This window comes from Pygocentrus nattereri, chromosome 19 (genome assembly GCF_015220715.1).
Source record: "Pygocentrus nattereri isolate fPygNat1 chromosome 19, fPygNat1.pri, whole genome shotgun sequence".
Classification (NCBI taxonomy): Eukaryota; Metazoa; Chordata; class Actinopteri; order Characiformes; family Serrasalmidae; genus Pygocentrus; species Pygocentrus nattereri.
The window spans coordinates 27029660-27057211 of record NC_051229.1 but is presented as its reverse complement, the minus strand read 5'-3'; the positions used below and the strand labels follow the sequence as shown (position 1 = coordinate 27057211).

At 39.7% G+C, this 27552-nt stretch overlaps 2 protein-coding genes across 2 annotated transcripts; both read left to right on the top strand.

The window, feature by feature from the left end:
* The first annotated feature begins 7855 nt into the window (after positions 1–7855).
* On the top strand, positions 7856–11508 carry gja9a (gap junction protein alpha 9a). Its single transcript, XM_017720648.1, has 3 exons — positions 7856–8000; positions 8366–8624; positions 9697–11508. The coding sequence occupies exons 2-3, from the start codon at positions 8382–8384 to the stop codon at positions 10960–10962; spliced, it is 1509 nt and encodes a 502-aa protein (XP_017576137.1). The 5' UTR covers positions 7856–8000; positions 8366–8381; the 3' UTR covers positions 10963–11508.
* A 2179-nt stretch (positions 11509–13687) lies between these two features.
* LOC108441230 (alpha-N-acetylgalactosaminidase-like) lies at positions 13688–26720 on the top strand. The gene is made up of 9 exons (XM_017720647.2): positions 13688–13810; positions 16731–16882; positions 17626–17766; positions 17887–18098; positions 19128–19222; positions 19399–19560; positions 20156–20353; positions 22391–22531; positions 25693–26720. The coding sequence occupies exons 2-9, from the start codon at positions 16731–16733 to the stop codon at positions 25909–25911; spliced, it is 1320 nt and encodes a 439-aa protein (XP_017576136.2). The 5' UTR covers positions 13688–13810; the 3' UTR covers positions 25912–26720.
* Positions 26721–27552: the final 832 nt, after the last annotated feature.

Sequence of the window (27552 nt, the reverse complement as noted above, 5' to 3'; positions counted from 1 at the left end):
TATATATATATATATAGTTTATTCTGTAATTTTGACAACAGTGTTAGATCATTCAATCACCCTCTGAATAATACTGGATTGCATAATAGAGCGACATATTTTATACGGTTTGCTTCACATGAACCCAAAGAGCCAGCCAGCACAACCAGCCGCAGTTAGTAAGAGCAACAGGCCTGAGCATTGATTTCTTGTAAATGGAATAAACTATGGCTAGAACTAGCAGAGGCCGCTTAATTACACTAGGGTGAAACCAGCAGGGTATGAAATCGGACGCGACCGATTGATTGCATTACAAGAAAAAGGAAAATGTGACAGCATCAGTACAGTATGATGAGCGGCATTTAGTAGATCACTATAGACACAATAACAAAGAAAACAAAAGGCCACTCTCAGCGTCAGGCTGTCAAATGTACATATTACAGTTTGTTATCTGCCTCTATGGATCTCCACAGTGCAGGAGGCTCAAAAGCCTGGGCGCACTTGATTGACACCACACCTATTGAGAAAGCATATAATAATTTTATTTAGTATTTATAAATCCATTGCAAATGCTCGTATATTTTCCCATAAATTATACATTATATGTCTAAAATATCCAGACACCCATTCTAACTAGTGAATTCAGCTAGCTGGTACTCATTGCTGTCAGAGGCAGTTGCCTGTACTCTATATGGCCAAATGTATGTCGAAATCACACCTACAGTACTGTGTGAAAGTTTTAGGCTTCTAAGCAAATTTTTAAACAATTTACCTCAGCAGTGAGTTTATCACAATATACATTAGAATAAAGTCATATTCATAATTCAAATAAACATAAAAACCATAAAAAGTAACAAGAATTTCTTGGGTACATATTTTTCCATGACACCTTCACAACATATATATATATATATATATATATATGTGTGTGTGTGTGTGTGTGTGTGTGTGTGTGTGTGTGTGTGTAAAATTATTATAATATTCTATAAATTTAGTTTATTCAAATATTAACACTTTTCTCAGCAAATAAACACAAACTACACAAATAAATAGATTTTGAAAATGTGTCTTGGGTGCCTAAAACTTTCGCACAATGCTTTTTAGATGACTTTTACCAGGAACATGGTAATGGTATGGAGCCTCTTTGTAGGTAAAATGGCCTCCACATTTCTGAGGAGACTTTCCACAAGATTTTGGAGTGTGTCTGTGAGAATTTATGCTCATTTAGTTAAGAGCACATATGAAATCAGGCACTAATGTTGGATGTCCAGCCTTCCACCCTATGACTGCTGGGATGGGCTCAAGCTCCCCCCTGCAAGCCAGAAGGATAAGTGGTTTAGAAAGTATGTCATCCAAAACTATGTTTGTAAAGTTTTAAAGTGTCAACTAGAGGGGTGAAAAACTCTGTATTATTGGACTGTGGAGCAGTGGAGCTGTGTCCAGCTCTCTGGAGTGTTGGAGCGCCATCCAATACTTTTGGGATGTGAGTTGGAGTGGAACTAATGAAACATCATCAATATCTGACCGCACTAATGCACTTGTAGCTGAATGCAATCAAATCTTCGCAGCAATGTTCCAACATCTAGTGTGAAGTTTTCCCAGAAGAGGCTGTCACTGCAGAAAAGGTGGAACAAATTTCCTATTAATCACTTAATTTTCTTTTTTTTGTGTGTGTGTGTGTGTGTGTGTGTGTGTATATATATATATATATATATATATATATATATATATATATATATACATATATATATTCTATTTCCAGAGCATATATCTACCTCAAGTTTATACACATATCTGTCTTTATACCTATTAGCATAAAAGGGGTTTGTATTCATAAGCATAAACTGAAAGTGGAAAAAATTTCCATCCCATCCCATCATATTCTGAGGCACTCCCAGGCCAGCTGGGCAATATAGACACGCCAGCGTGTCCTGGGTTTTCCCCGGGGTCTCCTCCACTTGCCTGTGACAACTCACGAGGGAGGCGTCCAGGAGGCATCCTAACTAGATGCCCGAACCACCTCAACTGGCTCCTCTCGACGTAAAGAAGCAGCGGCTCTACTCCGAGTCCCTCCCGGATGACCAAACTTCTCACCTTATCTCTAAGGGAGAGTCCAGACACCCTGTGGAGGAAACTAATTTTGGCCACTTGTATTCACGATCTTATTCTTTCGGTCATTACCCAAAGCTCATGACCATAGGTGAGGGTAGGAACGTAGATCGACCGGTAAATCGAGAGCTTTGCCTTGTGGCTCAGCTCTTTCTTTACCACAACAGACTGGTAAAGAGTCCGCATCACTGCTGACCCAGCACCAATCCGCCTGTCAATCTCCCGCTCCCTTGTACCATCACTCGTGAACAAGACCCCGAGATACTTAAACTCCTCCACTTGACTGGTTGGGCAAACTCCCATGAGCCCTCCAGAATCCTGGAGAGGGTGAAGAGTTGGTCCAGTGTTCCACGACCAGGGCGGAACCTGCACTGCTCCTCCTAAATCCGAGGTTCGACTATAAGTCGGACTCTCTTCTCCAGTACCCCTGCATAGACCTTACCAGGGAGGCTGAGGAGTGTGATTCCCCGGTAGTTGGAACACACTCTCCGGTCCCCTTTTTTAAAAAGAGGCACCACCACCACATTCTGCCAATCCAGTGGCACTGCCCCCGATGTCTAAGCAATGTTGAAAAGGCATGTCAGCCAAGACAGCCCCACAACATCCAGAGCCTTGAGGAACATGGGACGGATCTCATCCACCCCTGGAGCCTTGCCACCAAGGAACTTTTTAACTACCTTAATGACTTCGGCCTCAGTAATGGACTAGCCTATTCCTGTGTCGCCAGACTCTGCCTCCTCACTGGAGAACGTGTCGGTGGGATTGAGAAGGTCCTCAAAGTATTCCTTCCACCGCCCAATGACGTCTTCAGTCGAAGTCAGCAGCACACCATCTCCACTATATACAGTGCTAGTGGCATACTCCTTTCCCCTTCTGAGTCGCCTGACGGTTTGCCAGAATCTTTTTGGAGCCGACTTAAAGTCACTTTCCAAGGCCTCACCAAACTCCTCCCATACACGGGATTTTGCCTTGGCAACGACTGAAGCTGCAGATCGCTTGGCCTGTCGATACCTGCCAGCTGCCTCTGGTGTCCCACAGACCAACCATGCCCGGTAGGACTCCTTCTTCAGCTTGACGGCATCTCTCACCTGGGGTGTCCACCACTGGGTTCAGGGATTACCGCCCCGACAGGCACCTACTACCTTGCGGCCACAGCTACTGTCAGCCGCTTCAACAATGGAGAATTCTGAGTCAATGTCCCCCACCTCCCCCGATATCTGGTCAAAGTTCAGACAGAGGTGTGAGTTGAAGATCAATCTGATAGGTTCTTCTGCCAGACGTTCCCTGCAAACCCTCACTATACATTTGGGTTTGCCCAGTCTGACCAGCATCTTCCCCCACCACCTGATCCAACTCACCACCAGGTGGTGATCAGTCGACAGCTCAACTCCTCTCTTTACCCGAGGGTCCAAAACACGTGGCTGCAAGTCCGATGACACAACTACAAAGTCAACCATTGAACTGCGGCCTAGGGTTTCCTGGTGCCATGTGCACTTATGGGCATCCTTGTGTTCAAACATGGTGTTCGTGATGGACAAACTGTGGTTTGCACCGAAGCCCAAAAACTGAACACCACTCGAGTTCAGATCAGAGAGGCCATTCCTCCCAATCACACCCCTACAGGTCACACTGTCATTGCCCACATGAGCATTGAAGTCCCCCAGTAGAACAATAGAGTCTCCAGGAGCATCAAGCATCCTTCCCAAGGACTCTAAGAAGGCTGGGTACTCTGAACTGCTGTTCGGTGCATAAGCACAGACAGCAGTCAGGACCCGTTCCCCAACCCGAAGATGTAGGGAAGCTAACCTCTCATCCACCATAGAAAACCCCAACATACAGGCACCAAGTCAAGGGGCTATGAGAAAGCCTACACCTGCCCGTCGCCTCTCACCATGGGCAACCCCAGAAAAGTATAAAGTCCAGCCCCTCTCAAGGAGATTGGACCCAGAGCCCAAGCTGTGTGTTGAGGTGAGCCCAACTATATCTAGCCGGTATCTCTCAGCCTTGCGCACCAACTCAGGCTCCTTCCCCACCAGTGAGGTAACATTCCAAGTTCCAAAAGCCAGTTTCAGCAACCAAGGATCAGAATGCCAAGGCCCACGCCTTCGGACACTGCCCGATCCACAAAGCACCGAACCCCTTCTACTGCCCCTCCCATTGGTGGTGGGTCGATGGGAGGGGGGACTCATGTAACCCCTTCGGGCTGGGCCCGGCCGGGCACCATGAGTTAATGCCCGGCCACCAGACGCTCACTGGCGAGCCCCTCCCCCAGGCCTGGCTCTAGGGTGGGGCCCCGGTAACCCTGATACAGGCAGGGTACACAAGTCCCATTCTTTCATTATTTTCATAGGGGGAATTTTGGATCACACTTTGTCTGACCTGTCACCTAGGACCAGTTTGCCATGGGAGACCCTACCAGGAGCTTTGCTCCAGACAACATAGCTCCTAGGATCATTCAAGCACGATAAGGTGGTGATCCACCATGATAAGGTGGTGATCCATGGAGTGGAAAAAATTATTTAGAAAAAAAAGTTTTAATTTTTTAAATAAAATTAGTTATATGTTGTATGCAGAGTTGTTGCTGTTAATTACACCATTGCGATATATATGGTATCTTTGTCTTGGGAAAATAGCTTCAGTTTCCTGCAATTAGGATTTAAGTCAGGAGATTGGCTAAGCAATGTAGGCACCTTCACCTTATTTTTTTTTTGTCTTCAGTTATTATGGCTGTATGTTTGGGTTTGTTGTCTTGATGAATTGCCCATATTCAGAATCAATGATATGTAGTAATATGCCAGTATCTTTCGCAGAGAAGCCCCACATCATGATACTCCCACCTTCCTACTTCACTGTGGGTTTGGTGTAGAGTTCTGTTTATGTTTCGTGGAATCAGAGTACATAATTCCAGAGCAATTCTGATTTGTGTAAATGTGCATACAATTTTAGATGCTAATTTCTCTTATTTTATTTTTTTTAGCGTGGGCTGATTGTGGTGCAATTCTTTGCTTATTGTTCTCTGTGTAACTTGTTTCTCCTTACTTTATACACTACATTGCCAAAAGTATTTACTCATCTGCCTTCAAACACATATGAACTTGAGTGACACCCCATTTTTAATTCATAGGGTTTAATATGATGTCAGCCCAACCTTTGCAGCTATAACGGCTTCAACTCTTCTGGGAAGGCTTTCCACAAGGGTTCTTCCAGAAGCGCATTTGTAGGGTGACATTGATGTTGGACGAGAAGGCCTGGCTCTCAGTCTCCACTATAATTCATCCCAAAGGGGTTCTATGGGGTTGAGGTCAGGACTCTGTGCAGGCCAGTCAAGTTCTTCCACACCAACCTCGCTCATCCATGTCTTTATGGACCTTGCACTGGTGCACAGTCATGTTGGAACAGGAAGGGGCCGTCCCCAAACTGTTCCTACAAAGTTGGGAGCATGAAATTGTCCAAAATCTCTTGGTGTTGAAGCATTAAGAGTTCCTTTCACTGGAACTAAGGGGCTGAGCCCAACCCCTGCAAAAGATAAATATAAGGCAAATAAATGCAGTTGACAATTGTGGGTACTCATCACCCATTTAAGTGAAGTGCTGTTCTTTGCTGTTTCAAAGTGCTTGTCTTTACAGCTCTAAAGCTCCATTAAAGGTGCTAATTGAAAATCAAATGAGCAGCTGGAGGGGACTGTTAAAAGCAGCACGAGCACACGTGTGGGACTTCATAAGTGGTGCACGTGCAACAAGGATACCCCTGACTTTGAAGTGTGTTTATTTATGCTTATATATGTGTTTCCCCTGTCTGCATGGTTAATGAGTTCAGTGTTATAAGAGAGCCTCATCATGTTGTGCTCTGTGCTGTCCCTTAATGACACAGCATGACCTGGTTGTGCCCTTGCCAACATTCGTCTGTCAGCAACACAGTGCAGAAAGTAAGGTCACTAAAGTTGAGTTCCACATGTGGAGAGAACCAATGATTTTTAAAGGAATAGTTCAGCAAAAAAAAGTTCAACCAATTTTATCCTTGTCCACAATGTAGTCAAGATATGTTTGAAGTTGATATTTTAAGCAATGTCAGCACAATATCTGTGCATTGAGAGCTTCATGAAATGGGTTTCCATGGCCAAGCAGCTGTACACAAGCCTAAGATCACTATACGCAATGCCAAGCGTCAACTGAAGAGGTGTAAAGCAAACTACCACTGGAATCTGAAGCAGTGGTAACATGTTCTGTAGAGTGTTAAATAACATTTTACTATCTGTCAGTCTAAATGATAAATCTGGGTTTGGCAGATGCCAGGAACGCACTACCTACTGGTGCAGTAAAGTCTGGTGGAGGAGGGATAATGATCTGGGGTCGTTCATTTAGGATTTGAGCTCGGCCCCTTAATTCCAGTGAAGGGTGATGTTAATGCTACAGCAAAGGCATTTTGGAAATTACATGGTTCCAACTTTATGTTAACAGTTTGAGGAAGGCCGTTTAGTGTTTAAGCATGACTGTGCCACTGTGCATAAGGTGAGGTCCATAAAGACATGGTTGAACAAGTCTGGTGCGAAAGAGCTCCATTGGTCTACACAGAGCTCTTCTAACTGAATGGGAACACATTTCCACAGACACACTCCAAAATCTTTTGGAGAATACTTTCAGAAGAGTGGAGACTGCTGCAACCTCAGAGGGTGGGCCAACTCCATATTAACCCCTTAAATTGCCAGGGCCCACTAAGCAAGCCCAAAGTTTTATTATACACTTCTATAATCTAAGAATAGCTCAACCAGGTTGCATTAATGTTCTTGTAGTTACTGAATTCTAATCCTTAGGTGTGTGTGTGCATGTGTTCTGCTGTATGCATGGTGGCACAATATGACTGCTGCTTTACATTGGTTTTCTGTTAGTTTTGTATTGTTTGTGTGTTTGTTTTGATGTTTGCCTAAGAGGTTTGCCATCATATCCACTGAGATTCTGGTTGAGAGCGGTTTTCAAACTGTAGCTCGGGGGCCCATTGGACTGTTTGTGTGACGCTGCATCACGGCTATTATGCAGCCTGGACTGGCCGCTTGGGTGATGCTGCGGCACAGCTACAGGCCTCTCTGGACTGAGGACCTAAATGACGTGACATTGCATGACCTGGGCTGGCTGCTTGGTTGATGCTGCAGTACAACTGTGAGGCAGCCTGGGCTGGTGGTGTTCGGCTGCAAGAAAAGGCTACCCCTTTGTGGCGAAGGACATCTTCAGCCATCAAGGCTTCATGGGCCGGCCTCCTGTGTGATGCACTGTAGTTGCAGTGTGAGACTTTCCCTCACCGCTGAGGATGTTTCAGGGCCAGCTAACTGAGTGACTGTGTTGTGGTCACTGAAATGTCTTCTGCTAGCTGTGGGAACTGTGGAGTGTGTGTGTTCTGTGTTATGTGTTGTTGATTATATATTAATTGTAAAGCATCCTTGAGCATGGGAAAGGCGCTATATAAATAAACAAAGTGATGATGATGATAACAACCTTCAGGATGAAACAAACTTCAGGCTGCAAGATGCTATTACTGCTTATAGGTTTGCAATGTACTTTTGCTCAGCCTGCATTGCAGTCTGCCTCTGATAACTCCCATGCCACACCCTCTTACACAGTCAGACACCACACCAATGACTACATCCATGCAAATGCCAATGGTCAAGTCTACTTCTTCAGTCACACCCACACACATTCCCGTGTAATGCTGGGGTGGGGGTTCCATTGATTTCTTTTGCTGGGCTATAAATTGGACCAAAGAAGAGATGTTTTATTTTTTGTTGGAGCAGATTCAGTACACAGTGACACTGCATTGCTTTCTACTGTTTTTAACCATGTAGCAGAGGTGGGATTACTTTCGAGGCCTCTAAGCTGCAATGAAGCATTTAGTTTTCTTCATTTTGTGCTCTTTTCTTTAAGGTATGTGATCTATTTTTATTCTGATCTTCATTTCATAACTAAATCAAGACAGACTTTTACATTTGAATTTATGAGAAGTTAATTAACAATCAGTAACTGTTCAATCTCTTCCCATTTTCATTGTGCAAAGTATTAACAATAATGACTTTGCATAAACTGTGTAATACTTTCTCATGAACTGAGATTTAGTTTAATAGAAGTTTACTTGCACACCCTTAACATACTTTCCGCAGTGATATGCATGTTGCACTGATTGACTTGAGCATTTACTTCAGTGTAGTTGGATCCACAGTTCCATTATTTGGTTACACTTTGCATTGAACTTCATTCCTGTTTCTTGGCCTCTTATCCTCCTGTTACCACAGAAATGACTCTGTGAAGATGGGTGATTGGAACTTCTTGGGTGGAATCCTTGAGGAGGTGCATATCCACTCCACTATGGTGGGGAAGATATGGCTGACCATCCTATTCATCTTCCGTATGCTGGTGTTGGGTGTGGCAGCGGAGGATGTGTGGAATGACGAGCAGGCCGACTTCATCTGCAACACGGAGCAACCAGGTTGCCGGAACGTCTGCTATGACCGTGCCTTCCCCATCTCACTCATCCGCTACTGGGTGCTACAGGTAAGTGCTGAGTGCCTGAGGCAGAATCTAATCACAGTAAACAAGGGGGTCCAAATCACAACCCAGCACCCAGTTCAAATGATTACCCAATCAACAAGCCCCTTATGTATTGGGTAAAGTATGGTAGAGCTGATTAACACATGCATTGGGTTTCCAGTAGGGAGTAGTGTAATGTGCCTAGATTCTAAAGGCATTGTAATTTTGTTATCTTGTCACACAACTCGACTGGGTTCTGAAGCAGTGGAAATGTGTTCTGTAGAGTGATAAATAACATTTTGCTATCTGGCAGTCTGATCTGGGTTTGGCATATACCAGGAAAGCACTAGCTACTGGTACAGTAAAGTTTGGTGAATGAGGGATAATGGTCTGGGACTGTTTGTTTAGGGTTTGGTCTCAGCTTCTTAGTTCCATTATCCAGGGTAATGCTAATGCTAATGAAAAGACATTTTCACAGTTTTGTGCTTCCAACCTTATGTTACTGTACCACTGTGCACAATATGAGGTCCTTAAAGACATCGTTTAAATGAATAGGTGAAAATGAACTCTGTTGGCCTACACAGAGCTCTTCTGACTGAATGGGCACACATTTCTGCAGAAACACTCAAAAACTTTTGGAATGCCTTCTCAGAAGAGTAGACAGTTACAGCCTTAAAGGATGGGCCAACTCTACATTACTCGCTTAAATGGCCAGGGCTCGCTAAGCAGACCCAAAGTTTAATACACACTTCTATAATCTAAGAATAGCTCAACCAGTTTGCACTGAAGTCCCTGTAGTTACTGTATAGTAATCCTTAGTATGTAACAATTGTAAGGGTTTAATGTCCATGTTTTTGGAGTCAGAATGTCCAACATATTCATACAGAATGTGGTGGTCTGGTGTTTGCAAACTTTACATAGAATATTTGTGAAATATGCAATGTTATCAATGTGCTTACTAATAAGCTGATTTGTTAAAGTAGATGTATTAGAGCAGGAATAATAGGTACTCTAGTACCAGGTTTGGGAGCCACGGCACTAATGGGTGTGTGGCATAAACCCTGATATGATTACATAATATACACCACTGTTGCAGGTCATCTTCGTCTCCTCACCCTCGCTGGTGTACATGGGCCATGCTTTGTACCGACTCCGTGCCCTGGAAAAGGAGCGACAGAGGAAGAAAACAGCATTGCGACGGGAGCTGGAGGCTTTGGAAACAGACATGGCTGAAGTTCGCCGGAAAATAGAACGAGAACTTCGCCAAATTGACCAAGGCAAGCTGAACAAGGCCCCACTGAGAGGTTCACTTTTGCGCACCTATGTGGCTCATATAGTGACCCGTTCTGCAGTGGAAGTAGGCTTCATGACAGGCCAGTACCTTCTCTATGGTTTCCAGCTTGACCCTTTGTTCAAATGCGAGAGGGAGCCTTGCCCAAACATCGTTGACTGCTTTGTGTCCCGTCCTACTGAAAAAAGCGTCTTCATGGTGTTCATGCAGTGCATTGCTGCCATTTCCTTGTTCCTTAACATCCTAGAGATCATGCATCTGGGCTACAAGAAGCTCAAAAAGGGCATCTTGGCATTGTACCCACAGTTGAGGCACACAGACCTAGATGATGGCTACTTTCCCAACAAGGCCAAGAAAGATTCTGTAGCTATGCAGACTTGTATAGGCATCTCCACTGGCCGCAAGGCCACTATACCCTCAGCCCCAAGCAGTTATAACCTTCTGATAGAGAGGCCACATGACGGACCTTCCTATCCACCTTTAATCAACCCCTCTTCTGCATTCCTGCCAGTGCAAGGTGACCTTCCAACCAAGAGTGGCTCAGATGCACCAAAGGACGCCTTGCATAGCCCAACGGAGCACAACAGTAACTCCAACAACACCAGCAGTGAAACAACACGATCCCCAGCTGGAGAATCCATTACACCTCCCAAGCAAGAGGACCTGGACGAGAGCACTCACTTACCAACACATGACGAAGAAGACCAGGAATATAAAAAGCCTGAATCACCAGGACTACCCAGGGATCCTTCTCACTCCTCTTCTTACCCAGCAAAGAGGTCATGGAAGGTCACAGCACCATGGAACTGTGATCCCGTGGCAGAGGGAACTGCGTCAGATTCAGACTCAGTGGGAGATTCCAAAGCCCGGTCTGTGCCCTCAAGTGTTCGTCCACGAGCCTCCTTCAGGGCAGACCCAAAAAAGAGCCGACCCAGCACTCCTGATTCCATTGAGGAGACCAGTTCAGAATCACATCGAAGCCCACGGCTGCCAACATCTCCCAGTCGCCGCGCTTCACTGGCCAGCAGTGCTAGCAGCAGGCGGGCGGCACCCAATGACCTGCAGATTTGAGCAGTTTCATGTGCTTGTCATCTTTTCTGGCATGAGGTCTTATAAATATTAAACTGCAGTGCACTGTATTAAATATTGATGTTATAAAAACTGCTTTTGCATCTGCTATATTACTACAGAAGAGTTATACCAGCATAAAACACACTCAAAGGCACCCAAGTCCCAGTTCTGAGCAAACCACTTAACTTTTCTTTACTTAAATTCATATGCAGCAATGGGCCAAGAACAACCACAACTAGGACTGTGATCTCATGTTTGGTGTAAACAACTGATTTAATTTTATAGAAATATGAACAGTGGGGTCCAAACGACTTTTGGTGAAAATGCTTCTCTTTTGTGTTCTTTTCTAATTTAATATTTTCAACTAATTTGTTGAGAAAGTAGAATGTTACAATAATGGATGCACACAAAAAAAGTGAATAAATGTTCCTTGGAGGCTGAGTATATTTCTGAACTGTGTTCAGTTAAATACTGTTGCGTTGCTGTTTCTGTAGGATGCCTGTCTGCCTCTGTGCTTGCATTAATAAACTGATTTTCAGTTTTGTAGCTTCACGCGTATTTTCAGTCCAATTCCGCTCCTTTGATCTTTGTGTTGAGTGTCATATCTCTAAATTACCTAACATCTGAAAAGCCTTTTAGCCTCTCATTCTACTTTCATGTCAGCATTTGTATTTGATGGGCTTTCAGTTATTACTGTACAGGTCGACTCCACGATTTGCTTCAATACGTTAAAATCCATAGTTGCTTCTTTTGGTTTCTGTATCTTTTGGCATTAATGCCAATGATTGCAAACTCTTATTGGGAAGAGTGCGCCATCTGCTGGCTAATTCAGTACAGCACATGTAGACAGGCCACTTCATTACGTACACATCTACACGCTTTGTCCATATATATATATATATATGCACTTTGTAGTTTTACAATGATAGACTATAGTTCATCTGTTTCTCTGCATACTTTGTTGGCCCCAATACCCTGGTCAGGACCCTCACTGGACCACCACAGTGGTGAGCAATGGATCATTTTCAGGACTACTGATCTCGGTGGTGTGTGTTGTGCTGGTGTGAGTGGATCAGACACAGAATTGCTGCTGTGAGTTATGTTCCTTGAAGTTTGACACATTGATTATTGTTTTTTTTTTATGTTTTCTTGCATTTGATCTGATCAAATCTTTTTGTGGGCTGTGAAAGCATTTGTGGTGGGTTGTGTTGGCCTCAAATTGACAGTTGTTGACACAAGTTGACAGAAACTAAATAAGCAAGTCTGTTTGAGATTATTCATCCAATCTTTGCACTCTGAGGTGAATATTTGATGATTTAGGCCTGTGGTTTTTTTTAACTACATATAATACTGGGCTTCCTTGAGGAGAGGTTTAAAAATGGTTAAATACACTCACATCCAGAAAATCACTATTTATATATATATGTATATATGTATTCTCAGCAAATAAACACAGACTAAGTGTCTAAGACTACACAGTACTGTAAACTATGTAAAGAGACATTGTTCTGCAAATGGAAATTGTATTAGACACACAGCTGCTGATATGAAAACACAAAGTACTGCACCCTCCAAACCCCAGGAGCCCCATTAACATGCCACTCTGCCAAAACTCCCAGGCACCCCTGGCAAATCTCTCCAGATCTGCCACTGGCTCCATTGCTCTATTACAATAGTATGTTAGTGCTTTGATAAAACTGACCTGACCTGACATGAATCTTTTTTTTGCCCATTCTAGATTAAACACAGACACTTGCAGCACATGAAAGACATTCTATATATTTTCTATTGTTCTATTCCTGAACAAGACTTAACAAAGAAAGAATTTCCCCCTGGGATCAATAAAGGAATCTGAATCTGAATCTGAAGAGTATTACTACAACTCTTGCAGAGCGTAAATGCAGGCATGTTGATTCTAATAAATAAGAATGAAGCAAAAATTACAGACATGCATTTTTAGTTACCAGGAATCATTATGCCTTTCCTGAAGGCCTAGAGAACCATGAAGGTTTCCTCACCGCAGTCAGCATGATCCTAATTGGTGGCATATTATTGTTATTGTTATTATATTAGCCACATAGCTCCAGTGCAAAACTAGTGCAACTTCAGACATGTCTTGGTCAGCTGACTAAACATAGAGTAAGGTGGAAAACTAAAAAAAAAAATATTTATAGTCAAACTACACACATGAAAAAAAAACTTTTGGGTTTGATACAGTTTTATTATTTTGATATATTTTTGGAAAAAATGCTGTTAAAAGCTAAATGACAAAAAAAGCGCAATCTGGCTTTAAAACACTTTTAAAAATACATTTCCGGATGACTGAATGAAATGAAATAAAATAAATACGTCTCATCTAGAAAACCTAAAGCTTTTTCTCTGACTAATAATTTCAATTATTCAACTATGAGGAGGTGTGAAACCAGCTGTGTGACACATGTGGAGAACTGTTTTAAATGACTTAGATCAGTGGAAAAGCACCATGCTGCTATGTAATGTGTAATGGAAACAGTATGTCATATAACAATAGTAGCAAAGCTGTTACTTCTTCACTGCTCTTAGTGGAAGAGACAGGTAAGCCTAATCAGCCATCCTGAATTACAGTAGCCAAAACTTTACTCTCCCCTTAAGAGAGAAAGTGAGGCCTGGAAGTTTGCCTGGAAGCCTTTGGCTGTATTCGCTGCATGAACACAGCCAGGAAGTGCAGCTCAGAACGGCCCCTGTTTCAGTCTAAGTGTGACACACCTCAGAGCAGCTGATCTGCGTGAACTTGCCATGTGTGTAAACGTAATAGCAGGAAGTCAAGTCCAACGAGGAACTGCTGGAGAGTGTGTGAGACGTGTTAGAGGTAAAATACACCTATGTTTATATACTTCTTACTACAGCTCTGTTTTAAGCAAGTGCATAACTAAAAGCTAGACTTTAAGTATTCCACTGTAAAATGCTCATCAATGATAATATTGTGCATATGACAGTGGATTATGCCAGATCACTGTGATCACATGACTGAGTTCTTTGTGTTTGTTGTCGCTGCACAGCCTGCAGTTTAAAAGCCTTTTATTCTAAGTTGTACTTTTTGGGCATAATTTGCAGCATATTCAGGAGTGAGGACCACCTGCACTATTTTTTGTTTGTATGTTAGTTTGTTTCTTTGCTCGAAGATACTTGACTCCGGAAAGTGTTTGGTAATCACATGATGACGAGTATCACAAGTGCCAGAGCAGGAAAATCATGTAGGTGCAGTGTATGTGGTGTGGAACTGAGTGCTGATTTAATTGCCTTTGTCATTTGACTAGCAGTGAAGATATTTTTATAATACATAATAAATAAGTAGATCAGTATATCGCAGCTGTCGGAACAAAACTTTGAATCTCCAAAATGGTAACTTTATAAAGACACAAATGAATGTGAAATTTTAAGTAATTTAGATGCCCTTGTATTGATCTATTCCTCACAAAATTCATGAATTTTAATGCAATGTATAAAAGGCCTCTGGCGCTGTCAAACTCTGTTAAACATGACAACAATGCAGGCTCAAGCTTTTGTCCTGATAGTCATATAAGGTGCAGTGTGACAGTCATAAATTACCCTTAATTTAATGAGATTTAATAGAATTTAACAGAAATGACAGGCACTTGATTCTCCTCATCAGATGACTGATACAAAGTTGTTAATATTTCTGTGTCAGGAAAATAAGCAGAAAACTTTACATTTGATTTTACATTACATTTTACATTTGATTTAACAGAAAAGTACACAAAAGCCTCAACAAGTAAATGTAATACCTTTTTGTTCAGTACTTACTGCAGCCACTCCTTGCCTTTATTACAGCTTCAATACTTATTACAAGTCTTGCTTTCAGTTTTTAAAAAAAATCTACTGGGATATTTTCTTTTCTTGGCAATGGCATATATATATATATATATATATATATATATATATATATATATATATATATATATATATAGTACTGTGCGAAAGTTTTAGGCATCTAATAATTTTTAAAAACAATTGACCTCAGCAGTGAGTTTATTACAATATACATTATAATAAAGTCATATTCATAATTCAAATAAACATAAAAACAATAAAAAGTAACAAGAATTTCTTGGGTCCATATTTTTCCTTGACACCTTCACAGCCGCCACAGAGACTTGTTAATATCGTCAATTACATCATGAGCACAATTTACTGAAGCACTCATTGGTCAAACCAGGAGCTGCTTTTTAATTACATATAATACTATATATATATATAAACATTATAAACACAAACTACACAAATAAATAGATTTTGAAATTGTGTCTTGGGTGCCTAAGACTTTCGCACAGTACTGTATATACATATATGCCATTGCAATATACAACACTCACTGGCCACTTTATTAGGTACAATTCAATTGCTTGTTAACACAAATATCTAATCAGCCAATTACAACTCAATGCATTTGGGCATCTAGAGGTGGTCAAGACAGTGCAGACCAAGCATCAGAATGGGGAAGAAAGGGATTTAAGCAACTTTGAACGTGGCATGGTTGTTGGTGCCAGACGGGCTGGTCTGAGTATTTCAGAAACTGCTGATCTACTGGGATTTTCACACACAACCATCTCTAGGATTTACAGAGAATGGTCCGAAAAAGAGAAAATATCCAGTGAGCGGCAGTTGTGTGGAAAACAATGCCTTGTTGATGTGAGAGGTCAGAGGAGAATGGGCAGACTGGTTCAAGATGATAGAAAGGAAACAGTAACTCAAATAACCAACCAAAATCTCTGAGGAATGTTTCCAACACCTTGTTGAAAGTATGCCATGAAGAATTAAAGCAGTTCTGAAGGCAAAAGGGAGTCCAACCTTTTACTGGCAAGTGAGTATATATATATATATATATATATCTGCACTGTGAAGTGTGGTGGTGGATCTGTGATGCTATGAGGCTGTTCTTATAAAGACCCTGGAAAATGTATTCAGATACATGGTGTCATTGACTCCATCAAGTATCAATGAAATTAAAACGGCCTCTGCCAGGAAGCTTAAATTTAAAATAGGAAGATGATCCAAAGCACAAGGTCATTCCAGTCACCTGGCCTAAACTGCATAGAAAAAGCATGGGATGACCTGAAGAGGTCTACAGTGTGAAGGATCTGGAGAGGTTCCGTATGGAGAAATGATCTCAGATCTTTTGCTAGTCTCATTATGAGTTATAGAAGAGGACTCAGAGCTGTTACCTTTCCAAAAGGAGGATGAAATGGAGGGGTGCCAATAATTGTGCTCCACACAGGTTCGAGGAAAATATTCACTTCCTAATAAGATTATTTTTCAGTCATTGTATTTAAAAAAAATGTTGTTAATAGTTTAAATGAAAGATCAAAAGGATGTAAAGGGCACTATGTTGTATGGTCACTCTTAATTTGGACTGCATACGTTTCAGTATAACCTCATATGCAGCACTGAAGGGCCTTGAACTCAGCTGTGTTCAAAAGTGCTCTCTTTAAGTAAGACACATTGGATGTCTTTAGGTTTTCACTAGAGCCACAAGGCTAATATAGCTGCTTGTCTAAACTACCACATACTTGCCACATGCCACACAGAATATGACAGTGTTATCTAAAAAATATCTAGACAAATGTGCATGCAGTTTGCATAACTGTCACCACTAGGCTGTAAGGCTCTATTACTTGTTCCATTACCACAGGCAGGTGTTGGCTGAATTGCCTCTGTAATTGTATTTATTTGTAATTTAACAGTTTTTAATACATGTTCTTTCCTCATAGATGCTCTGGAAGGTAATATTACTGCTGATGCTGGCTTTGCCCACACTGGCACTAGACAATGGACTGATGAGGACGCCCCCTATGGGCTGGATGTCCTGGGGGCGGTTCCGGTGTAACACTGATTGCAGGAATGACCCTAAAAACTGCATCAGGTACTGAACTAACATGTTTATTATGTATATATATATATATATATATATATATATATATATATATATATATATATATATATATATATATATATACAGTACTATGCAAAAGACACATTTTCAAAATCTATTTATTTGTGTAGTTTGTGTTTATTTCCTGAGAAAAGTGTTATTATTTGAATAAACAAAATTTATAGAACATTATATATATATATTTCCAAACCTCTCCTTGAGGACGTCCAGTATTACATGTAGTTTAAAAGCAGCTCCTGGTTTGACCAATGAGTGCTTCAGTAAATTGTGCTCATGATGTAATTGATGATATTAAGAAGTCTCTGTGGTGGCTGTGAAGGTGTCAAGGAAAAATATGGACCCAAGAAATTCTTGTTACTTTTTATTTTTTTATGTTTATTTGAATTATGAATATGACTTTATTCTAATGTATATTGGGATAAACTCTCTGCTGAGGTCAATTGTTTAAAAATTTGCTTAGATGCTTAAAACTTTCACACAGTACTGTACATTTATTGTGTGTAATGTATAACTGTGGAGGACCATGACGATTATTGCTAGGCCTTCAGTTTGGGCCGTAAATATCAAAAATCAGTCAAAACATGAAGAAAAACCCACAGTTCATGACTTCCTAATTTTCTGCTCAGCTTTTTCAGTTCATTTTTTAGTTCCCAGAAAATATTTACAGGCTTTACGCGGCCCAGATTATTATTGTTTGTGTGTGTGTGTGTCAGTGAAGCTCTATTTGTAGACATGGCTGACCGGTTGGTTGAGGATGGCTGGTTGAAGTTGGGTTATAAATACCTCATTATAGACGACTGCTGGTCATTCATGTCCAGAGACAATAAGGGAAGGCTAATGCCTGACCCTATCAGGTACTCTCTTCTCTCTCTCTCTCTCTCTCTCTCTCTCTTAAATTAGATCAGATTCTTTATATAATAATCAATCAATTGGTTTTATTCTTTTTATTCTGATGTTTCTCTTTCTGTTTCCAGATTTCCAAATGGAATCCACAAGCTGGCACATTATGCTCATGACCGCAAACTCAAACTGGGCATTCATGCCAACATGGGCAAACAAACGTGTGCTGGCTACCCGGGCACTATGCTGGATCAGATAGAGACAGACGCCCAGACCTTTGCAGACTGGGAGGTGGACATGCTGAAGTTTGATGGCTGCTACTCAAATGTTAATGAACAACAGAAGGGTAGGAACATGCTAGCAGAACAATTTACCCTTCAGTTAAAAAATAATAATAAAATAATAATAATAATAATAATAATAATAGCATCTCTTTTCCAGTTGGGGAGCTTATAGTACAAACTAGAAATACGTTTTTATGAACTTAATTTAATAATTGTTTAACTTTCTAAGTTTAACAAAACACCCTTGATTGGCATTCACTTGAGAGCATAAAACATGCGTTTTGCTTAATTTGCCACTGTTCTACCTGATTTCTGATACAAAACTAGGTAATGCAAGTCTCATCTGTCTCATATGTTATGTGATATTTCATGTTCAGTCATATGCACTGCATATCATGAGGGTTGGCACTCAAACATTACTATTTTGAAAATAGTCAAAAAGATGAGCTTTGTTTTTCCTGTGGGCCTTCATGCTTTATAGTGAAAATATTTGGGCATTGCAGTAGAAAGGCTGAGAACCTCTAATATCATATCAATATATCGATGACCTCCTCTGTGATTGTAGCTTATTACTATGATACAATACGTTACCATGAAGGCTTATGAGGGTGAGCTTATGTACACACTTTGCTGTAGCATTTGTTACTTCATTCTTAGGTCTATCCAGCCTAATATGTCAAATGTACTGAAAATATTACTTTAAAAGCCTTTTAAAAGTCATAGATTTCATCACAGATTTAGATAAATGACAGATTTATCAGAGAATATCTAGTGAAGACTATAGCCAATACTACTGTAGAAGGGTCTAACTAGGAAAATATGTATGTTTTCATTACTTATAATAAAATATCAGTTACTAAGACAACACACCACTCATTTTTTGAGTGTAGTATAATGTGTATATAAGCTGATGTATATATTTAGGTAGGTAAGGAATTTACTCATATTTATATGTAAGATCAAAATGAAAAATATCAAAAAACATTTTTTAACCTCATCTTTACTAAGAGTGCTGATATCTCTGGTGCTGATATTCTTCTATAATAATATAATCTATGGAACTTAAACACGTGCTGTTTTGCGTTCTACAGGTTTTCCTCTAATGTCCAAAGCTCTAAATGCCACTGGACGTCCGATTGCCTACTCCTGTAGCTGGCCTATGTACCGTGGTGGACTTCCTCCGAGCGTAAGTAAAATAATGTGAATGAACCAGTAAATGAAATAGGTTTTATATAATGAACACATAACTGACGACTTTAGCTTGACGTTGCAGTTGATGTCTAACACTACGTTTGAATTAGCTTCTCAGATGCTTGTCCCTACAGGTGATGTCATAGTTTTTTTGTTTTTTTTGCCCTGCAGGTAAACTACAGTTTTCTGGGAGAAATCTGTAATCTGTGGCGTAACTATGATGACATTGAGGACTCCTGGGAAAGTGTCATGAGGATTGTTGATTGGTTCTTCCAAAACCAGGCTGATCTCCAGTCTGTTTCAGGGCCTGGCCACTGGAATGACCCCGATATGGTCAGTCCACGTTACTGCTTGCCTCTGCTAACCCTTATTGCTCCCCAAATTAACATAATCAAAAAAGTAGCTAAGTCGCTAAAATGACCAAATTCTGCCCTGGTCTGCTTGGCTAGCAAGCAGGTGACAAAATCTAATTTTGTGTGGCGAGAACTGACCCTATTTCCCTATTTATTAGCTAATTCATAGCTATAATGCTATAATGTTATTGACATGGGCAGAAACGCAAAGTAAAATATCTTATCAAATGATTTACATCTTCTTTTTTCTTTTTATTGTATGATTTTGAATATTTCAAACAAATTTCAATGACCTACCTAGCGTAACCATGGAAACGTGTGTGGTGTAACCTTGGAAATGAGAGTAGCTTAACTTCGAAAATAGGTGTAGAGTATCCTTGAAATAGGGTGTGCTGTAACCATGGAAATTATAATGTAGTATAATAATGGCAATGAGTGTAGCATAACCTTGAGCTGTAAGAGGAGGCATGCACTACAGATTTCTTGCACAAAACATTTTAATGACCAGCACTTCATTAAAACCAGCATGTTTTAGTCAATTTAAGCTCATACTCTTTTTATTTTCTGTCTTTCAGTTGATTATTGGGAACTTTGGGCTGAATATGGAGCAATCACAAGCTCAGATGGCCTTATGGGCCATCATGGCTGCTCCTCTGATCATGTCAAATGATCTTCGAACTCTAACTGGAGAGGCCCGGAGTATCCTACAGAACAAAGCAGTCATTGCCATCAATCAGGACCCTCTGGGCATCCAGGGGAGACGCATCCTGCAGGTAAATATATTACAGAATATTTCAGATCAGTTAGGTTGTACCGACAGGCTACATTGAAGATAAGTAAACACCAAGTATGAATAAGCTGAATACTGTTATACTAAACTAATGGTAATTAGTAATGCATTAGGAAATTACATTATTACTACTACTACTAATACTACTACTACTACTACTAATAATAATAATAATACTTAAAAAAGGGTATTGGACGCATGTGCAGAGTTAAGCGACTTTTATTGAGGGCAAATCCAGAATCAGGGTCATAATGGTCCAGGGTCAAAGAGCCAATACATAGAGATTGTGGTTCCAACATGACTATAAAGAACAGAGCATCTAACAAAAGACTATCAAACACTACAAACAACACAGAGATTCAAACGAAGACCAATACAGCAAACAGGGCAAGGACAAAGACCGCTACAAAGACCAGCAAACACAACATGCAAACACAGGGCTTAAATACAGCAGGGATAATGAGGGACAGGTGGAAAACAATGGAGGTGGAGACAATCAGGGGAGGAGTTACAAAACAAGGGGCTGGACTAAACCAAAACAAAAACACAGATGGGCGAAACCAAAACATGAACACGTGGACTGGGAGGGTCTAATCATGTCATAAGCACCCAAGACACATATTCAAAATCTATTTATTTGTGTAGTTTGTGTTTATTTGCTGAGAAAAGTGTTAATATTTGAATAACAAAATGTATAGAATATTAATTAATAATGACTAATGATATATATAAAATAAATAGTCATTTTCTGGATGTTAGTGTGTTTGTTTAACCATTTTCAAACCTCTCCTCAAGGAAGCCCAGTATTATATGTAGTTAAAAAGCAACTCCTGGTTTGACCAATCAGTGCTTCAGTAAATTGTGCTCATGATGTAATTGATGATATTAACAAGTCTCTGTGGCAGCTGTGAAGGTGTCAAGGAAAAATATGGACCCTTGTTACTTTTTATTGTTTTTATGTTTATTTGAATTATGAATATGACTTTATTCAAATGTATATTGTGATAAACTCACTGCTGAGGTTTAAAAATTTAAAACTGTTAAAAAATTTGCTTAGATGCCTTTTGCACAGTACTGTATGTGTACACAATACCCTACAAAATTACTGTTTCTGAATTTACAAACCCAATTCCAAAAAATTTGGGACAGTTTGTGAAATGCTAATAAAAACTGGAAGCAGCGATAAGTAAATTCTGTTTTACCTTTATTACATTGAAAGTGGTACAAAAACATAGTATTTGAGCTTTTGTCCTATGAAGCCCAGAGAAGTCGGCAGTGTTTCTGAATGTTAGCTTAGCTCACATTTGTTTTAGAGAAGGCCTGTGATTTCTGGGAACTAAAAAATACATACATTTTTATTCAATAAAATCATGCTTGTATTTAAACTCTGCAAGTATTACAGTACTACTCTGTTTCATTGTTAGGTTATGATGGAAACAACAGAGTTGAGTTCTTGAAACACTGAATAGAAAGTTGTCCAATCAGGAATAGTTTTTCTCCATAGTATCTTCGTAGGCATAGTGAGCTTTCCTACTGGTTAGGATTTTAAGAGCTGAAGAAAAGCCCTAGCACATTAGATTAAGTGTCATAATTTCAAAGTGACATGGGAATCAACCAGTCATATATGTGACACACCAATTTTGTGAGATAAAATGCCAGTGTAGTCCTTCTGGAAGCTCTGGATATGTGACTGATTGTGAACACCAGTGGCAGCCTAATTAGTGGCTTGTTAGAAATGGAAAACAGCAGCAGCAGCTCTATACCAGGCCTCTCTACTGACTCTGGTAATACGTCTGTCACAAGCTTTAAGTGAAATACTGAGTATTTACAGCTAAAAAATAATTAGTGTGAATCGCTGTTAGATTAGAACTAACAAACTACTAGAATCCCATAAGAATGTTATCAGAAGTTAACTCTATTGTAGAAGTGGGTTTCTTGTGTTCCTGAAGGCCAGAATGAAGTCCTAGTTCTAATAGTCAGTGATTTAATGTGGCTAACTCCTGATATTCTGCTGTCTCAGGATGAGGGCCATATTGAGGTGTTCTGGAGGCCTCTGTCCAAGTCTGCGAGTGCCCTAGTGTTCCTGAGTCGACGGACAGACATGCCCTACCGCTACCACTCGACCCTCAGTCTGCTTAACTACACATCCAGCAGCTACACGGTCAGACAGCACTCCATCAGCAATGCAACTAACAATCCTAAGCATGGTCAAAAACGATTCAGTTTACGATTCAATTTAAATGTTTAGTTCAATTTAAAAGCCAGAAATCAAACGGTTATAGTTTACAAGAAGTTTAAAAGAAGAATGGTATAGTTTAGTGAAGTGAAGTCAGTGGTTTGCAATATTGCTGATTTGCAGTTACTGCAATCAAATATTAAATGTTACTTAGTTTAATTTAAATAACACTACCACATGTGCCACGTTCTAAGTCTAGATATAACTATCAGGAAACAAAAGCTGAAATTCTTATTTATTGTCTCACATTCATCTTTTGATCTCAAACCTAAATGTTTTCAATGTATAGCAGAAACAACTGAATTGGCCTTGCCATCCTAATACATAGACTGTAGAAGCAAGTTATGTCATAGTTTTTTAATCTATGTAGTGATATAGTTGTAGTTATACCAGTTATACCAGGGGACGGTTGCACCAACAGGTCAATAATTGAGTTGGTCTGAACTGCTAAGTCAGTCGTAGCTTAAGCCCTATTCAAGCTAGACCTCATTTTACCTGTGGAGGTGTTGTAATTTGAGAGATTACTGCTGAGATCCATGATTTTAATCCAGTATGATCTGCAATGTCCATAGGTTTTACTAAGAAATGATTCTGGAATTAATTACCTTTTATAATCACCAAACTCAGAGCTCCCTTAGTAGCTGTAGCCTGTTTGAATCAAATATAATAATATAATATTATTATAATATATTAATAAATATTATAATATAATAATAAACCCAGATAATAGAAAATACCAAATCCATTTTTATTTTTTTTCAACCTGAAGACAAATAGAGCTTTATTTGACCCAATTTCTTAATCCTCCCATTTGATTTGATGATTTTGAAGTCTCCTCCCATGCCTAGTCTAGTGTTTTATTTTTTTTTTTTTACATGGCTCCACATTGAAGCAGCTGGCTTCTGTTGCTTATTGCTGTTGTAAACATCTGCTCAGTGATATTTCAGTCCAGGCTATTTGGGGTAATTTAGGGAAATGACACGACACTTTTTTCCATATGAATCAGCCAGTCAAACACAAATTACATTACCGGACCTCCTCTTTTAAAACCAATCCAGCTTGAATAGGTCTAAAACTAGTTTTCAGAGAGGATTTTGTGTTCATTGCACCAACCAAAGTGCAACAATGGTGCAACAATGACCGAGCGTTCTTAGCAGTGCACATTAATGGGAAGCACATGCCACAGTAACAGTTACCACAGCTACCTACTAATGGCAACTTGCTGATTCTACCAAAATATACAAAGCAGGTGTAATTTCAGCAAAACTGTGAAACTTTCATATTCATTATATTTTTAAGGCTGCTTACAGTGGATAAACATCAGCTACAGTTTAAAAAGAATATGTGAGTTTGGATCACACCCCAAACTAAGTCTAGGAACTGAGAAGTTTGGGCAGGAGTTCTGGGTGACTTTTTTTGCCTTCAGGCGAGCTGGACATCGTTCACTAATTCAGACCAGTTATGAGAGGAGACTGGGTGGTGGTGGGATGTGAAGTTTCCATCAGGAAACTGTTAAGAAATTTATAGGGCATATAATTTGGAGAAGGAGGAGGTGTGAATGTGGTTCTCCTCCCAAGCTTAAGTGTCATAACTCCATAAAAACTTCAGCGTGGGAGGATTTAGAAGGACAGCACACGGTAGAATAGCATTTCATTTTTGATCCTGTATTTTCAACTCACCCCTAAAACACCGCAGCTCTTCACATTTTTTGTGTGTGGAACACAGGTTTTAGTTCTGAAAGAACAGCTCTGCAGTCTGCTTCTGTTCTAAACACTAGCAGTAAGTTCAAGTTGAGGACTTTATCATACAAGATTGCTACCAAATGCATAATATCAGAAGAAAGAATTTCTGACCCCAGGGGTGGGGGTCCAAAGTGATGGACCACTTCCAAAAGTGGTGGCGCAAAACATGGTTTCAAAAATAATAAAAAGGCGGTTGAGTAACAAAATGTACAAACCTATTCAGAGTGGGGTAGCATAGTTACTCAATACATGTACTTCAGTAAAATATGGAAGGATTTCAAATCATATTACTATTGCTTCTACTAAAATGAGTAAAGGAATCTTTTTATTCTGTTATATTTTAGCCATTTGTTTTAGTTACTAATTGTTTTGATAGTGGCGACATATGTACCACTCTGTGATTTGTTATATCTCTGACTTTGAATCCCTAAAAGAGAAGAGCAGAGCTGCACAATATTCAGTTCCGCTGCTGATAAATGCTGAATGTACTGAGAAGTTCCATTGCAGTACTAAGTACTTAAGTAGGTTCTCGCCTGGAAAGTACTTTTACTTGTGTAATTGTTTTATGCAAGTATCAAAACTTTTGCTTGAGTACTGATTTAGCTTCAGTAGGTGCAGCCTCAGATAGGAGCATTTGTTATGTAACATCTCTGAAGAACATCAGACTGTTGTCATGCCCAGTTCATTTTCTAAGGGCTGCACCTCAGCTTTTTCTGTGATATTTTATCTCTTTCCTTTAGTTCAGACTGACTGCATGGATGAAAGTGGACTAAATTGCACATGTGTGTGCTTGTTTATTGATCAGATTTTTTGCAGGGATGTAAGCACTCTGTTACTTTCACATTCACCACCATGAAAACCAAAAAACACACAATAGAGAGACTTATCATGTAAAGGTTCAGCAAGGCGCCCAGCCTGCACCACCCGCTGCCAGCAGATGACGTTGGCTTAAAAGTTAGTTAGTTAAAAGTTCCGCAAAGTCTTGGCGAGTATTTAACTTATGACCAGCTGGTGCAACGGTCTTAAAATGACCACTGGCTTAGATTACAACCAGGCATAAGCCCTGTTGGTGCAACTGGCCCCAGGAAATAAAACTGTTATTGCTTTGATACAGTAGCTGTATATAAGAGTTTATATATCCATTGTTATATATGTATGTATCCATTTTCCTCATTGTGTTCCCAATGAAAGTCTAAGTAAGCTCCTTTTATACCATACATTACTTCAAAAGTGCACATTAAACAATAAAACTCCAAAATCATTTAAAGGATGTTGAAAAAACTGGATAAAGTGTTTTTAAGAAAATAATCTTGTGTTTTCACTGTTATTTTTTTTCCCTCACAGGCCTATGATGTGTTCAAAGATGAAACTGTGTCTTTGCCATCAGTAAACACTCATTTCACCATCACCATCAACCCGTCCGGAGTCGTGATGTGGTACGTTTACCCTGATAAATCCTTCGAGCAGACCAAGGAGACTGGAGGGCATCCAAACTTCCAAAGGAAATATGCCCATGCCTCTCAGCAGCGTCCCAAACACAACCTGGCCCCAATTCTGCTTTAAGCTCGAGCACTTTCATTTCATTTCTTTTATACACTGTGAATTTATCTGCACTTTCATGACTTCTGGTGACTCCCAAATAAGGAATTCCGGGTCAAATCCTATTTTTTCTATAGGAAAAATTAATTGTGTTATTGAAAATCACCAATGTGGCACCCTATGGCTGACAAAAATGTTCAAAGTATGTTTTATCCACACATTTATTACCCCTGAATGTCACATCATCTGAATTATAAGGTTGTCAAGGAGCTGAAATACTAGTATTGCTGCATACATGATACAATATCATGTAACAGTAGCTACACAAATTATAGGCTACAGCAAAAGCCACTAAACTACCATATTTGACAAAGCTTGCTGATTTGTGTGGGGTATTTTGGTGAGGTTGCCAGTCTTTGTCAGTTCAGTGCTCAGGAATGTCTAACAATTTTCTTATTTTGACTATGTATTGATTTCATTAATCATACCATACAATGACATCCAGAGCAAAATGTACATAAGACAAAATGTATGGACTTTGCAATTTGTTCACATAGCACTATATGAACACCAATCATTTTCCCTATAGACCTCTGAAGTCATGTCGTCATTCTATAGTTATTTCAGATCTAAAGAGTTTTTCACCCAGTCCCAGCTGGTATTAACAGCAAACTACAAAGTGATGAGACCTCAGACGTCTATTGTCAGAGTTTTCAGATTGGTACTACCTTTTTACTGTGCACACTGTTTGATTTACTGATGTGATGTTTTCTTGGGCATTTTCCTAAACGTCAATAAACCAATAAAAGCCAATAAAACATTATTACGATGTTTATAGACTTTGCTTACATTGTTTGAATGTTTACAATATCAATTTGTTTATGCACCCTAGAGCGAGTACTAGTTTTGCTGTTTGCTCTTGTGAAATGAAGAACGTCTGTAGTGATGCAGTCAGTCTGCAACCACAGAGCTGATGAAAGACCTCTTGACAAAATTAGCATAAAATACTTATGTGGAGATGCTGGATTTCAAAAGGACTAAAAGTTGTCTCTGCCAAGCTTTGATGCTAGCAGTTTTCCTCCCACATTATAAGAATTATAAGAACATCATAAGTGGATTTAATCAGGCGCAAGGCAAAGCAAGGCAAGCAGAGAACATATCTAGAGCATTTCATACACAAAGGCTATTCAATGTGCTTTACATAGATAAAATCAAAAGGAACATCAAAAGGAAAAATAAAGACACTGTGATTAAAAATGAAAATGAATTTAAAAAGTCACAATAGCTTATAAAAATAATAAAACAGCTAAAGCAATACATAGAAGAGCAATAAATACATGAAAAGAACAGTAGTAAGATTCAGATTCAGATTCCTTTATTGATCCCAGGGGGAAATTGCAGTTGTTACAGTTGCAGCCATTTATGTAAAAATAAACACTTTACTAATAATTTAAGACAATATAGAAAAATTTACAGTATGTACACAAGATTTAAGTACTTATGAATATAGTAAGGTGGCGGTGATTGTGATAGTAATACGAAACATCAGGTATAAAGCAGTTACAATTATTTTAATTATTTAAATTAGTTAGTGTCCTTCTGAGTTATTGCACACACAGTTGTTATTATTGCACATATGAACAGTTTGGTATTGAGTTTTGTGAA